The 15,871-nt window shown below is 43.4% G+C and overlaps 2 protein-coding genes across 3 annotated transcripts in view; both read left to right on the forward strand.

Annotated features, from left to right (window-relative positions):
- DENND5B (DENN domain containing 5B) overlaps nt 1-11,310 on the forward strand; it is a gene marked incomplete at its 5' end in the record, with an annotated part of 112,210 nt that extends 100,900 nt beyond the window's left edge. For both annotated transcript variants that reach the window (XM_083858661.1, XM_083858662.1), the window contains 7 exons: nt 1,450-1,595; nt 3,233-3,351; nt 4,401-4,588; nt 5,217-5,299; nt 5,453-5,579; nt 6,331-6,505; nt 7,335-11,310. In XM_083858661.1, the coding sequence (XP_083714787.1) occupies nt 1,450-1,595; nt 3,233-3,351; nt 4,401-4,588; nt 5,217-5,299; nt 5,453-5,579; nt 6,331-6,505; nt 7,335-7,518 (1,022 nt within the window). In that variant the 3' untranslated portion in view covers nt 7,519-11,310. The remainder of the gene's footprint in view (nt 1-1,449; nt 1,596-3,232; nt 3,352-4,400; nt 4,589-5,216; nt 5,300-5,452; nt 5,580-6,330; nt 6,506-7,334) is intronic.
- SINHCAF (SIN3-HDAC complex associated factor) overlaps nt 11,304-15,871 on the forward strand; it is a 34,289-nt gene continuing 29,721 nt past the window's right edge. The window contains exon 1 of the mRNA XM_083858667.1: nt 11,304-11,465. Coding sequence (XP_083714793.1) covers nt 11,417-11,465 — 49 coding nt within the window. The 5' untranslated portion in view covers nt 11,304-11,416. The remainder of the gene's footprint in view (nt 11,466-15,871) is intronic.

Here is a 15,871-nt window from a genome sequence, read left to right on the forward strand (position 1 = left end):
ATGCTTCTTTCTGGCCTTCATTAGGTGTACATCCTAGCAGTCTGCTCTCCCCAGACTGAGGAGGAGATGGAAGATTGGAGGATGAAATACTTTGTGCTCCTCTGTGCATTTTAAATCTCTTTTTGTCTCTTCTTAAATGCCAGAAAGATTCCCTTTCTAACTCTCCCATGAAGAAGAGAGCAGAGACTGGATCGATATCTGGAAATTAATCTTTATCTCTCCAGAACTGGACAATGGAGAAAAAGCAAGATCCCATTAGATGACTTAATTATTTGGATTCACCTGGGCAGCCATTAGTTTTAATTTTCTTGCCTGTTCAGAGTGAAGTGAAGCAAGTTTTACATGGCTATCAGGCACTCATTCTACTTTTTCTCCTCTTAAAGCAAAAAATCCCCTCAGAACTAGTGCAGCACAAAGATTTATTCATCCTTGATTACCTTATTTCTGTTGGCATCCAGCTTAACAGCTTTCTCTTGTAGGACAGGTGCTTGGGATTTGAAGGTATTTTTTTTTGAGTGCAGTATGACTGGCTGGCACAGAAAAGTAAAAGGGGCTGGCTTAGCTTCCCCAGTCAAAAAGACAGCTTGTGAAACATAAGGGGAGAGTGAGTCTTGCAGTGCTAGAGGTGCAGTGTCAGAGTCAAATCCAAATTGGGGTGGGTGGCAGTCCTTGTCTTAAGCATGTATGAGTGGTACAGATTTAAAAGCAGAAGAGTAAGAGAATAAGAACGGGAATAAGAGTAAGGAGGGGGATGTCCACAGAGATACACCAGACCTGAGAGTCTGGCTGTGGTGCAAGCAGCCATGCCAGCATTTCCTGTTGCAGCCTTTCAGTACTTGAAGGAGGCCTATACGAAAGATGGGAACATTTTATCGTTTACCTGTTGTGGTAGAAATAGGAGTGATGGTTTTAAACTAAAAGAGGGTCAGTTTATGTTAGATATAAGGAAGAAGTTTTTTACATTTTGGGTAATGAGACCTTGGCACAGGTTGCCCAGAGAAGTTGTGATGCTCCATCCCTGGATGCCCCATCCCTGGGAGTGTTCAAGGTCAGGTTGGATGGGGCTGTGAGCAGTCTGGTCTGGTTGAAGATGGCCATGCTCATTGCATGGAGTTGGACTAGATGGCTTCTGAAGGTCGCTTCCAAAGCAGACTGTTCGATGGCTGTGACACTCCTTTCCCCGGTGACCTCCCGCGAGCGGGTCGGTCCCGGCTCCGGAGCTGCCCGTGCGCTGTCCCGGCTGTGCCGCGGGGCTGCAGCTCCACCGTGTGGCTCCGCTGCCCTGCACCCCCGCCGGCAGCGGGAGAGGGCTCCTGCTTTGCTTCTGAGACAAGCAATGAGAGCTTGCCTTCAAGGGAAAGGCGTGGTTTGCCGAAGAAATCGCATTTACTGTAAGAGAAAAAAAAAATAGATCAAGACTAACGTACTTTCCTCTCTGCCTGTTCTCAGCGATTCCTTACAGGTCAGTGATAATTCCCATCAAAAAATTAAGCAATGCAATAACCACATCAAACCTGTGGATATGTGTGTCAGGAGAACTGGGAGATAGTGGTGTCATGCAGATTCCTAAAAACCACCTAGAAATGACGTTTGAGGTGAGTATGAGGTCTTCACGTTTTCCTTTCAATTTGAAACATGCTTCCAAATAAATATTAATTTGTTAAGAGGTTTTTAAGAGCACGGCATCTCAGATTCTGTCCTGATTTTCATTGTCACCATAGGTTCAAATATGTACAGGAAAATAGCCTGCCCCTCTTGTGTGAGATGAAGGTTTCCTGTGAGCACACACCACTTTTAACCACAGGCCTTGCTGCTGTCCCTGTCCAGAGTTCCTCCCCTTGCCTATCTATTTCCACATCTCATTCCCTTCCACACCTCCTTGCCTAATTTTCCCTTTTGGTGCTCATTTCCAGCTCTTCATCTCCCTTCCAAGTTTCTTTTATTTCACTGTCTTTCCACTAGCCACCACCCAGGTCCCTTTCCAACTCTGGCTAGTCCCAAATTTCTTCTCAGTCCCTTGTCTAGCATTGCTTTTCAACATCCCAGCCTCATCTGCTGTCCATGGCACACTGGGAGTTGCCATCCGCACAGGGCTCTCTCCCCTAGGCTTGCTGGGGTTTTCTCTTTGCTTTCCCCTCTGCTTTCCAACCCAGAAATTACAGGTTGGCTCGGTGCCATGCCAAAGCAGCTGGCAGTGGGAATTGCAGGGAAAGCCCCATCAAGCTCCTCTAACTGCAGGCTGTACCATATCCATTAAGAAGTGATTTTGCAGGAAAATCTGCTGCTGGAATTGAGGTTGCATCCACTGAGCATATGCAGACTGATCTTTAACAACAATAGCAAAAAAAGCCTCTTGCCAAATATAGGTCAATTTTGACAAAAAAGAGGATATTTTTGAGATAAATGCCCACATCTCATTCAGATATTACTGTTTTGTAGAAAAGATCTCCAGGCTTCTAACAGACAAAATGACATATTTAGATATTTCTAAAGATAATATTGATGCTGTTCTGGATGATTCCTTTGGCTGAAACTTTCTTAAAATATCGACTTGGGTAGCTATCCACTTCCAGAAAATGTCAGCCCAAGCTGCTTGTTTGGCAGCCTCAGGAGCAGGTAAAACCAAGGTCTTTCAAGGGAAATGTTTAGGTGACCTTAACAGATGTTGTTGCAAGCTCCACCTACAATTACATCTTGCACTGGAATTCACAGTGCCTTGTTTTCCTTCAGTGTCTTTGTGAGGCTGAGTCTCATGTTAGTGATTTTTGTTTGGCCCAACAATAAGCAAATCAATCTTTGAAAATAATAAAGGAGCTGGAGACTGCTGCATAGTGTGGAGTGAGTCAGCTGAAGGTCAGAATACTCCAAATGGATTTTTGAAAAGCTGTTTGTATTGAAGAACTATTTATTCTGCAAAAGTACACCTTTTTATCACCTTATTCAGAAATGTGTAATTAATACTTCTCAGAAATATTCAGAGTGAGTGCTCCCAACAAAGAATGTAATCTCTCCTCAGGCTTTAAACAGTTTTATTTCTTTTCTCCTATCTTAAAATAATTATGCCACTTTTGAAAATGCTCTGTGTGTTTGGTTGAAAATACTTGTTCTATAAATTAAAGAAAGCTAGAAAACTGAGTAAAAGCCTACATTTGAGACCATATGTGTGCATGTGGGGGGGGTGTGTGTTGTCTGTTAGTTTTTTAAATAAAGCAAAAACTGTTACTCATTTCAGTGCCAGAACTTGGGGAAGCTGACGACCGTTCAGATTGGTCATGACAACTCAGGGCTACTGGCCAAGTGGCTGGTTGATTGTGTGATGGTCAGGAATGAAATAACAGGACACACGTACAAGTAAGCAACAAGTTGTAATTTTCGTTGTCTGAAATTCTTGTTAAATTTAGAGAAAGCAAGAAGGTGTTCACCTTCCCCTTGACTCTGACTGGGGCTGATTTAGGTTCCTGTTAGGGTTGGGTTGGTCTCCCCCACCCCTGTTTCTCTCATTTCAGAAGCCCTAGTTGAAGTCAGATAATCTGATGAATATTAAATGAGATTTGAGTGCAGGATTTTCTTTTCATCTTTTTGAGACAGGACATACAGTATGGATACTTTTGAAATGATTCATATGCTTGTGTCTAATAATTAGATCTCTTGATTGAAAGTAGTGTAGTAAAATTGTGGACAAATTAACTCTTTAAACCCCAAGAGCTGAAATGATGCTCTGGGGGAAATATTAAGAAAATAAAAGGTTTTGATGATTTCTTAATCTTATATTGAGTACATACCTCTGTGTCAAAATGGTCTCCTAATTCATCACTGGTTTTACAAAACATGGATAAGCAGACTCAAATGTTTTTTTTAAATGTGAACTTGGAAAACTGCAATTCAGAGAGGTGAGCTCCAAATCTCTGAGTTGGCCACAGTGTATAGGGGAAAGTAGGAGGACATGGGATAAAATGACTGGGGATATGCATGGATTTCATTAGGACTGTGTATAGGGTCCAATGGTACAGCAGTAAAATGTGAAGTGAGGTTGGACTATGAGGAGATACCACCACCTCAGCTGGGTGGAAATTCTATGGGGATTTGGTTGTTAATCATCACAACACTCTTAAAGGCTACATATCAGGTCTGGCTGCAAGTGCAGAATAACTCATCAGAAAACAACATGTGGACCATAAAACATGTGTGTGACCCAAGCTTTGCATATTTCCTTGTCTCTAAGGATGATCAGTTGTGGTACAGGGTCTGCTCCTGCAGAGTTCTGCTTTGTGAGAATTTTCTGGGAGCAAAGCATTCTCTGCCTGTTAGCAGTATTTGTTGGGTGCCAGCTGTGCCCCAGCTTTGAGATCAAGCTGTTCTGTGTGTGTGGCTGAGCTGTGCTTGTGCTGGGCATGCTGCAGGTTTCCCTGTGGGCGGTGGCTGGGAAAAGGCGTTGATGATGGCAGTCTGGAGCGAATCCTCATCGGAGAGCTGGTGTCCTCCACATCTGATGAGGAGCAGGGAAAGCAGTGCCGCACCCCGCCCCAGCAGAAATCTCCCACTGTGACCCGGCGGCTGAGCATCACTTCCCTCACAGGGAGGAACACTAGTAAGTCCTTGACTTCCTCCCCAGGGTCATAGAGAAGGGATCAGCTGCCAACTGCTGGGGAAAAAAAAAGCTTCTGTGAACAGGAGGATTCATCCTGAGGCAAGGCTTGGTGCAGAGCAGCAGCTGCAAGCTGAGGAGCTTTTCCTTCCTTCCCTGGTTGGTGTTTTCTCTGTGACGTACACATTGCCTCTTTCAATGTCCTCGTTTGACTGTTGAGAAATAATACTTTCTTTGGAGCACGGAGATATGTGATGAGGGAGGAGGAGGCAGCAGAATTTGCAGGAGCTGATGCTGCTCAGCCTCCCAGCTCCCTTTGCAGTCTGTGGGAAGACAGGCCTCTCTGAGGGCAGCTCAGAGCTTGATGTGGCTGCTGTGAACTACCTTCTGGCAGAGCTTATCTCTGCAGGGATCCTAGGGCACATCAACCTCACATCCCTAAAGTTAGCTTTTATTAGGGACACGGGACTGTGAGGGTCACACAAGGCATTCCCTGCTAAAGCACAGAGATAGGACACTGTAGATCCTGTTTGTACATTCTGTCCAGCTCCTGTAAAATTCGAAGACATGAGTGCTGAAATGTCAAGCAAGAAAAGATTAACCTTCAGCTAGTCTGCTCTCCATTTCACAGAGCCTAATACGGGACAGATCCAAGAGGGAATCGGAGAAGCCGTGAACAATATTGTAAAACACTTCCACAAGCCAGAGAAAGAGGTAATTCCTCCTTTTCATTACTTGCCTGCAAATTTTTATAAACACGGGCACTGATATGGTGCTGAAGAACCAGTAGATGTACTACCTTTAGATCTGGAGTTTCTGGCATCCAGACAAGGTGAGTTGTACTTACCTACTCTCTCTTTTCCACAGAGAGGGAGCCTTACCATTCTGTTGTGTGGAGAAAATGGTCTGGTTGCAGCACTGGAGCAGGTCTTCCACCATGGATTCAAATCGGCTCGCATTTTTCACAAGAATGTCTTCATCTGGGATTTCATAGGTAAGCTGGTATATGACTTAGAGGAGAAGGTTTAGGGCAAAATGATGCCTCACACACAGACCTTGCATTCTCATCAGCTAGGGTGCCATTTTTCCTGCCAGACACCTGCTCCAGGTTGCTTAAAGTCAATGAGAAACAAGATGGCAGATGAGAAATAATAAACTCTGTGTAAGAGAAGAGTGTGAGTCTGTGCAAAAATTTAAGAGTTCCTAGTTCAAACAGCTGCTTTTCTGAGAGAAAGAAGGTAGGCTGGAGGTTGGGGTAGAAGAGTAATCTCTGTTAGGGGGAGAGCTGGGAAAGGGCAGGGAGTGAAAGGTTTGGATTCCTCAAACTCTCCTAATCATTGTACTGATCTTGATCCTTATCTATAGCCCTATGTCAGGGTAATTTAAGATGTACTTTTTCCCTTAGAACAGGCTTGCAGGCAGAGATGCTCAGCCTGAGTGTAAGTGCTTACTCAAAAAAAAAAGGAAAAATCAATGCTGATTGTATCACTTACAGTGAAAACATTGAGGGATACTCCGATGCTGCTCCTTGGTGTTACCTGTGTTAGACATCAGCCAGACTGACCAGTGCTATGCTGTGGCAAAGGTGGAGGTGACCACCTACCTATGGTCTTCAGAGTCAGGAATTCATAGATAAACTGTGGAATAGCTCTCATCAGATTGGATTTTTAAGGATTCCCTTTTGTGATTCTGTGTCAAAAGGAAGTGCTTCTTCTCACTGGGTTCTGATGTTCTCCCTACCACAGAGAAAGCTGTTGCTTACTTTGAAACCAGTGATCAGATTGGAGACCATGAGGAGACCCTTTTGCTTCAGAGATCTTCATGCAAAAGCTTCTGTCATTATGTCAATGCCATCAATACAGCTCCAAGGAACATTGGAAAGGATGGCAAATTCCAAATCCTGGTTTGCCTCGGGACAAGGTATCAAACTGCTCCTCACCATATGTGTCCTCTGGCATTAGACTAGAAGAATGTTTTTCCACCATTGTTATTACCTTTAGTTTTCCATTTTAGGACATCTCACACCTATCTATTATCCAGTGTCTATTTTAGACAGCTTTAGTACTATGTCAAAAATTGGAGCAAAGAAGCACTAATAATACATGGCTAGTGTCTAAACTGCTAAAAATGTTTTGAGCTTTTTTATAACTGTTAGCTTGACAGTCATGTGTATAAAACCTGTCTTGCAATGCTATTTTTGATAAAGTACTGACTTCAGGAATGCAGAGTTCCTTTTCAGGAGCTGGCAAATTTCTAAATCCTTGTTCAATTGCTTGTAAAAATGGGATGCCTGTTATAATTTTGACAAAACTGTTCTAGATTAACCTTTCTTTCCTAGTAGCGCATTTTGTGTCTTGCACTTGGGGAGGGCAGGAGGGTGGGACTTACTTGTATTTTGGAGGGTACATTGGTATGTCTAGAAATAAGTACCATCTTTGTCTTATCTGTCTGGATACTTGGAACACCAGTTGGCAGACAGTCTGTCAGATTTTCCTCGAGTTTTACTTTCCCTGTTCCTGAATTCTTAAGAATATCAAATTCTGCTAACACCTTTCAATTTTCATTTCTACAGTAGGTAGCATTTTACTAACCAAATCAAGGGTTGCGATTATACAGCAAACTTGTACATGCAAACAACACTCACTGCTCACCAAAAGGTGCATGTTGAGGGTTGTGCTCTTGGAGGAGAATTGCAGTGTGAGCTCTGCAGTACTTAAGGCTAAACCAATTCCTGTCCTGCCCTTTTCAGGGACCACCTGCTATCTCAGTGGATCCCACTGCTGGCCGAGTGCCCACCCATCACAAGGATGTATGAGGAGAATGCTCTCCTCCGGGACCGCATGACTGTCGACTACCTTATCCGAGTCCTACAGATGTTGCAAGATTTCAACATCATCCTAGAAGGATCGCTCATTAAAGGAGTGGATGTTTAGCATGGCTTTGCTGAGAACTTCATTACTCGTTTCCCAAACAAGCAAACCACAATTGGAGACCTGTCAGGACTTGAATGCCATGGCAGTGCACCACTGTAAGGCAAAGGTGCTGGTGGAAGCAGGATTGGGAAGCCCAGTTTGTGCCCAATGAGGACTGCCCTCTAAAGCTGCAAAAAGCTAAGATGCAGTATTGTAGTTTATTTGAAACAGAAATTTAGTACAAAAATTAGAGTATTTTCATGTGTTAGATGTGTGTAAATATGCTATCTTCTTTAAGAAATTATATTACTCTAAGAACTTTTTCTTAGACTGAATGTTCTTGTTCTGACTATGAGTAGTTTAAACCCAGGGGAAGGACTTGGGTGAGGGAGGGAAGGACCATGGAGGGAAGGGATGCCGCTACTTGCTTGTGAGGAAGAAGCCAATCAACGTGTAAATACAGCACAAACTCAGCAGGCTTTTTTCAGGTACTGCAAATTAATAGAGCAAATATTCTTATGTAGCCATTGTGATTGTGTCACTCTTGGAAATGCTGTAAGCATATGCTGCTTTACCCTACTGTACATGGTCTCTCTTAGTTTGTTTGTTTGGAGACTTGCCTTCCCATGCATGGAAGTAGTGAGTCGTAATTTTTTTTTTCTGTAAGGTCTTTTGTGTCACTCCTGTTGATCTCCAAAAGGGGAAACAAGTGTTGGAATGCTTAAACACTGGAGAGAAGGACTGCTGTCAGCCTCAGAGCCTGAGAGGATGAGATACCTGTTGAAGCCTTGCTACTGCAGCCTGAGATGGGGAATGGTGGCTTGCTTGACTCACTCAGTGTGTCTCTTCCCTGTCTAGATGTTCTCATGATTCACCCTCACCCTCAGCCAGTTTGTGTTGTGGATGACCATTATTTTTTTTCCCACAATGAGGAATTTGGTTTATACCAAATTCTTGCTGTACTTGAGAAGAATCATTGCTGTAGAGCCACAAAACACTGCTGTTGCTGTGCTACTGAACTGTATCAGCTGGCTTTGAAATGCTGATAGGTTATGAGTCTTCCTTTATCCTGCAGAATGAGTGTTCCTAGGGCAGTACAGGATCTTGGATAACTTACTTTTTTTTTAAATTTTTCTAAATTTTATTATTATTATTAGCCAGCTACAAAATAAAAGGAATTAAGCAGAAGGAGGGGAAAATAATCTCATGTTGGTATTTTGAGGCTTCTCTCCAACATTCTTTCCAGTTAACATGCTACTAATACAGTGCATATATAGAGATACAGCTCTTGATGAGGAACTGGGAGCAACTGTATGATACAAATTGAACAAGAGATTGTATCAAAATCACCTTGTGAATACCATGCAGCAAACACGGAGTATATTTTCCATTCTTGTGGATGGGAGTTGGAAGAGTCTGAGGACACAGTTAGATTCACCTGGTTTTAATTTTTGGAAGTTAGTTTAAATATAGGTTTTTGTTTTCACTTGTTTATTCCCTACAATCTTGGGCATTTGGTCACTGGATTCTTTGGATGTCTCACTGTCAGCTGAGGCTTGGGATGGCCCCTGACTGGAACTGTAAGTGTGTTGCCTTGCACTCTGCTCTCAAGTGGCATTAGGAAGGGCTTGACAATGGTGGACAGTGGCAGGTCTTGGCATAGTGTGCACATGGTGGAAAGAGGAATGAGAAGTAAGAAGGAAAGAGGGTGAAAATAAAGGTTTGTTTTCTCTCCTGCCTTTTGTCAAGCTTCTGTACTTTACTGTGGTCCTTCTGCTGTCCAATTCTTAGAACAGCACTCACTTCAGTGTCCAAGTTTCACCTCAGACTGCCAACCAGAAGAAAACTCTTTGTGTTACTTTGTGTCATTGGAGAATTTTATGTTATAGAAGTCTTTTTGTTTCTAAGAAAGAAATAATAACAGTGTCAAGGAGCCTTCCACTTTAATGAGGGTTCCAGCTTTCAATAACCATTCTTTGCTCCTGAGCTCATGCTTCCTTAAACTGACTGAACTCATCCCAAATATTATAGGTAGCACTGCCATGTCATTGCTGTGGATGTGAATAACTAATGTATAGGCTATGAATGGTGTCTTGAGTTAGTAGCCAGAGCCCACAGCTGTGTGACATCTCTCTTACATTTCCAGAAATGTGAAATTTGGGGTGTTAGGATTTTCTATGTGGCCAGGCATGTCTGCTTAAAGTCAGCAGATGATGTATGACAACCATTCAGCAGCAATTGAAAATGTGTCCCTGTACTTAATTCTATCTATGAATTGTACATTTAGCACTAGAAACCACGTGGCAGCATTATTTGGTAATGACTGCTTAGGATGTTTTGATTTCTATTACAACTCGGGCCTTTCATGTCTAATGACTGCTATACAGGATTTTTTTCACATTCAGCCCAGTCTAAGTGACTTTCATTTTACTGAAATAACAGCCTCTTTAGTCCTTGGATTTCTTCACAGCATCATCTGCATTTGTGGGCTGGATGCTTCCCAAAGTACACTGCTGCAGACTTCTCCAAAGGCTATGTATGACTGGAGCAGTCCTAACATTCATCTGACATGACGAGGGTTAAATGCAAGCAGGATAAAGGAGAAATGTGACCTCTAAAGGTCATTCATTTAAATGAATAAACCACACACAGAGAAAAAAGGAAATAATTACATGAAGTCTTTCTTAAGTTAAAAGAAGTCAAAACCTGGGACTTTATAAGATTCAAATTAGGGCCTTTCCCCATTTCAGACTACATTAAGAAACCTTTAGCACTTAACACAACTTCACCTCAGCTTTTTCAGCAAATGTTTACTTGTTTGGTTTTGTCAGGTTTCACATCATATTAATAATAATAATACAATTAAAAATTTTATATATTATTATTTCCTTGTAGGCAATAAACAACCCTAATATATATTGAAAGAGGCACAGCTGAGTGCCTCAGATTCCTAGACTTGTTATTTGACAACTTTGAGAGAATGGTTCTTCATAGTGAATTTTTATTCTACCGTGTATGTTTTTTTTTTTTTAGTGGACTACCTTTGTTGATTGGAAACTGTGAGTTTTTTTCTGTAAGGTTTATAGAAATCATACTACCCACTAGAATGGTGAGAAACCCATCAGGATTCTTCTAAGCTAACACAGTTTTTACTTCAGTGTTAAGCACCTTCTTTGGTTGAGAAAGGGAATCTTGGAAAAGACCAAAGCTCTCTGGTATCTACGTTTTAAAAAAACAAAAGAATTCCTATTCAATGCCTGTCTGCAGATGTCTGAGTTTGCATAGTCCAGTTGTACTAACAGCCAGCATGGTAACTTGAGGGAGTCAGAGAATCAAATGCCTCACTATGTACAAAATGTGTATTTATAATTCTCTGAAATAAATGAAATTGTACTGTTTAGTGAAAAATCTACTCATTTTATTCCAAGTTGGTTTGTGCAATTAGCTATCATTGTTCAAAAATGTGGTTTTAGGGTAGTTGCACAGCAGCATAATTGAGAAAATTCCTTCTTTCAATCAAATGAAGGTGTGCATTGTGAGGGGAAATATTGTGTGTTACACTTGAAATGTACAAATGTGCCCTGTATAGCTTAAAAATTTCCCTAAATGTCTCCATTATGTATATTTTGTCTTTACATTATTACTAACGGAATAAGAACTGGATTATTTTCAAGACAACATTAGTAAAAGTATTGTTATATCAAGCACTTTAACATACACACCACAAACTGACATGTTTTTTTCAGGTTTTGAAGTACATTGAAATACAGCTTTTCATGATATGTCCTTTACAAATAAAACAGTGAGAATAATGGTTGCTGTCACTTTGTCCTTGCAGAGAACCAAGAGATTCAGGTCTCAAGCTGAGGAGCTGATCTGAGCCTGGAGGGAACAAACTGAACATGATGATCAGAACAGAATGATCCAGCTGGTGGTGACTCTGGTACTGGGAAGTTGCTGGAGCAAAGGTGGGGAGAAGTGGGTGTGAGGGGCTGTTCCCAAAACCAGCCCTTCTGCCTCCCCTGACACAAAGGGGAGGCAGAGACTGTGCTGAGCTTTGAGCAGCTTTTATTCCAAGGCTTGGGTGGGAAACATGGCTGATTACAGGGAAGAAATGGGATCACAAGTGAAGCTGAGCTCTTTCCAGGGTGGCATTCACTAGGAACTGGGATTGCTTTGCCCTTAGTATCTGGAGGAGTGGGGAGAAGGAGGGTGAGATGAACTTGTAGCAAAGGGTCTCTTTCGTCTCCTGACATGAGTTGCTCTGATAGTTGAACTCAGGGTTAAAGTGCTGGAATGAAGCTCATGCTCTCCAGTCTGTCAGGTAGCATGTTGTGGAAGAAGGAAGGTCGATGGACAAGAGAGAGATGGATGCCTGCAAGAAAAAAAGGTGCAAAGAATAAAATGGAAAGCTAGTGAAATGCCCTCTTTTCTAAGATGGTCTGGATTTTCAGAAATTTCCTCCATGTCCCTCCCAGCTTCAGATATGCTGGAATTGACAAAAATATGAGAATTTTTGGAAACTTTAACAGTTTGAAATGCAGAGCCCTGTATGCGTGTGCATGGCTTGTGTGAGGTGTAGCATGTCAGTTCATTAATTTTAACTCTCTATTTTGAAGAGGCAGAGAATCTCAGGAGAGGGCTGGAAGTCTCAGAGCTTGGGACCATATATGTGGGAATCCTGAAGTACATTTTGTGATGATACTGGTGCGTATCAACATTATAGATGTGAATAAAATACATAGAGCTGCTTATTGTTAAATGTCAGTGGGCGGAGTGGCCGTACCTTTACACTTCCTTACTATATGTGTGTAAATTAGAGATAATGAGGTCTGACATCTTAAAGGCAGTATACTGACGTACTTGGAGTAGGGCAGAACTAAGCTAGTCCAGGTGAGCAAGTGCAAATAATTTCCTTTCCACTGTGCTGTCGTTTATGCGGTCTGGGAGCACTGCAGTGTTTTCTGCAAAGGAGGAATAGAAGAAAATTGTCTGAGAAAACTGGCATGGGTAGGAGTTGAAATAGCTCATCAATCTAGTTTGTTCTTTTCCAGCATTTCAAGTAAGTTCATTCAATTAAAAAAATTGTGTTCAGTGAAATGGTGAGTGAAACTGCTTCCCTGGCTGTCACCCCTTCAGCTCAGAGGCTGAAGCTCCTGTCTCTGCAGTCAGGGAGCATTTCATTGCTGACATTTCTAATTTCTCTCCTGCTATTCCATCAGCTGTGTACCATAAGCTGTTTTGAGCTCAGCACAGGGTGTGAAGGGAATGGGAAAATTCCTGTACGGGTCTGCTATCTGGTGGCTGGTTATGGTAAGCTCTCTGCCAAAGCCACTGCAGTGCTGATTTGTCAGTGGGGACCTGTGCTTCTGCAGGAAGGCTTGATGTTTCACAGGGCCCATCTGCATTCCTTGCAGACCTCACAGGGCATCTCAGATCCCTCGAATGAACTTCCTCTGTCAGAATGTGACCAGTTAAATTATCTTCACCTTGAGCCAAGCCCACCTTTGTCCTGAGGGAAGGGAGGGAAAGGCCCCAGGAGGAAACACAGCCAACCCCCTGATCCTTACCCACAGCATATTTTTCATGCTGAAAAGGAGTAAAAGATCACTGCATTAGATGACTGCAAGGTGATCTAATTACTACCTTGTTACCATTCAGTAATGGATTCAGTGGGGTTCATAAATGTAAAATATGTGGTTTGCATAGGAGAGACTCAGGCGTTCACACCAGTCTCTGTGTAATAGAATAATCTGTAAGAGATGTCCCCATCTTCACACAGGACATTCCATGGCAGATTTTCCCCTGCTCCCATGGCCAGTTTATACATGCCTAAACAAAAATGGAATTAAACTCAATAGCAGCCAGATGTTGTGCTTGGTGCTTTGCAATTCTTGGATTGTCCTGCTTTCACCAAGAGGTTTCCACAAAGGCTGGTGTTAGCCTAGGAAAGCCATTTCCCTTACCCTGCCTCTGCAGCCAGTGGGAAGATATGGGTTCCTTCAGTAGCCTTTGCAAGGAGAAAGCCCACTTGGCTGCTTTTAATTATGCCTAAAGAAGTCCAACAGAGGCAGTTTACCCTAGGACACTAAGCAAGCATTAGCCTTTATGAATATTCCCACCAGCACTGTCCTCCCATACAGAGTCCATTTCTTCAAAGGCACCCAAGTGATATATTGTGATACATTTACACATCAGAAAAATAAACAGTTTACAAGAGTAAAATCTAAAGGTGATAGACTCAGACAGTTATTTTTTACAATATATTGATTATTTAGATATGAAGACAAATTCCTTATTTTTCTTACAGAGGCATGCAATAGAGACCAGAAAAAGTGGCTTCAAATTTCTAAGTCTCCTTGACTTCCCCCAAGAGCTTTAAGCAATTTGCTTTTGTCATGTCCCATCTTGCAGGTAGGCAGCTGATATACAGAGTGGGGGGGCTTTGCTGCAGCCAGTTCTGCCTCACCAAGGAAGATTGTTCAGCCTTGGGATCAGCAACTGCCCCTCCAGCACCCACTGGTGTGTGACTGAGTGCTGCTGTGACAGAAGTGCCCTGAGGTCTCATCTGTGGTTAAATCCAGCTTAAAATCATTGGTGAAACCTGTTGATTTGTGGTGTTCTGGGCTTGCAAGTCTGTCAAGCTGTGTGTGGTTGGAGAGTTTTGTAATTGTCCAGACAGAAGAACAGTTCCTCTTAGCTACAATATAGGAATTATGGTTACTATGTGCAATGTGATTAAGCTCTGTAGAAATACATAAAAATCCTTGCTTGGCTGTTGTGTGAGGATGGAAGTGATTCCCTACAAAAAGGGAAGAAGAGGAAACAGATATTTTGCAAAAGTACCTTGCCATGGCTTTTCATCCTGACTCCATAGCTCTTCTAGGAAGTACAGACATCTCATTAATCTTGTCCTCTCTCTGCCCCATAGCCTGTCTCTGCTCATTGCAAGTGTTATGAATAAAATGGGCGGAGATAATATTAATCTCCTTAAAATGCCTTTATTAATCAGCTCTTACAATATTTGCTCGAGGGGTTTTTGGCTGCCCGTGCGCGCCGTGGAGGAGGAGAGTCTTTATCAGCTCTGTTGCAGAGAGTTGAGCAGAGCTGGAGAACCCGCCCTTGCTGGGAGTAACCCCAGGGTTCTGAGTTTCTTTTGTTTTCTCCGGGGGTCTCATCTCTGGTTTGGTCTTTTTAACTTACAGCTAGTAAGAAAAACCGGAGAAATCAGCTCCTTCGATACTCCAGGGTCCACACGGCCTAGCATTGGTTTCTGTGCATTTCAATTTTACTTGGTTTTATTTTATAAGGGGTTTTTGGTGTTAAACGGAATCCTGAGATGCATTTCGAGGTCCTTTATTTGCATGCGGGGTCGGCCTGGGCGGCAGAGGCTGTGGGCTTTTCCAATATGGCGTTTCGGAGGGACTGGGCAGCACTAGGGCTGCTAGATGTGGCTGGCGTGGGTTCTCTCTTCTTGGAGCGGGGCGGCGGCCCGGGCGCGTTTGGGGACACGCCATTCAGCAGCAGTGGCTGGCCGCGGGTAGGCTGAGCCACGTGCGGGCTTTGGGGGCTTCTCTGCGACTGGGCTTGAGCTGGGCGGGTGGCATGGCAGCTGGAATTTTCTGTGCCGAGCTTGGGGGGGAGCGACCGGCCCCTCTTTCTCCCGTTCCGGCGGCGGCGGCTGCGGGGGTCCGGGATTTCCCGTGCTGGGCTTGGGGGGGGCGGCCAGCCCCTCTTTCTCCCGCTCCGGCGGCAGCAGCGCTGCCGGCGGCAGCGCCGGCTGCTCTGCTGGTCCCTCTCGCTCCGTTGTTGGGGGTGGGGGGGGCCGCAGTGCCGGGCTTTTTACACAATAAACATTAATACACTTAAAGGTTTCAGTTTTCTGAATTTCATTTCTTTCACAAGCACAAATAGATCATACCAGATGCACCACACACATACCAGAAAATGTATGGTGGAAGACCTGTCAAGTGTTATGTCCTGGGTTGTAGTGTAGGATGTACACAAAGTATTTATTCTATCACCATCTTCATGAACTGTTAAACCAAGTGGGGCAATGTTCTTCCCAGCCCCCCGCCTGCCCCCCACCTTTGGGCTGTCTTCTGCTAATGGCCCATCAATGCCTTGCCCATGACTCGCAGGTAACTCCCTCCAGGAGTTATCTCTGTTTAATGGGCCATCAAGGACCCACTTCACAACTCATCATCCCATTGTGAGATGCTCCGCCCAGGGGGAGGAGCCAAGCATTCTCACCTGGATATAATCTGGGATTTGGGACAGTACAAGCAGCCCTTACCTACTGGATTCCCACAGGGCCAGAGCTACCAGACCTTTCTACAGGATCACTGCTTCAGGAAGACCACCTCATCTGGAC

Source organism: Zosterops lateralis, assembly GCF_965231275.1.
Source record: "Zosterops lateralis genome assembly, chromosome: 4".
Classification (NCBI taxonomy): Eukaryota; Metazoa; Chordata; class Aves; order Passeriformes; family Zosteropidae; genus Zosterops; species Zosterops lateralis.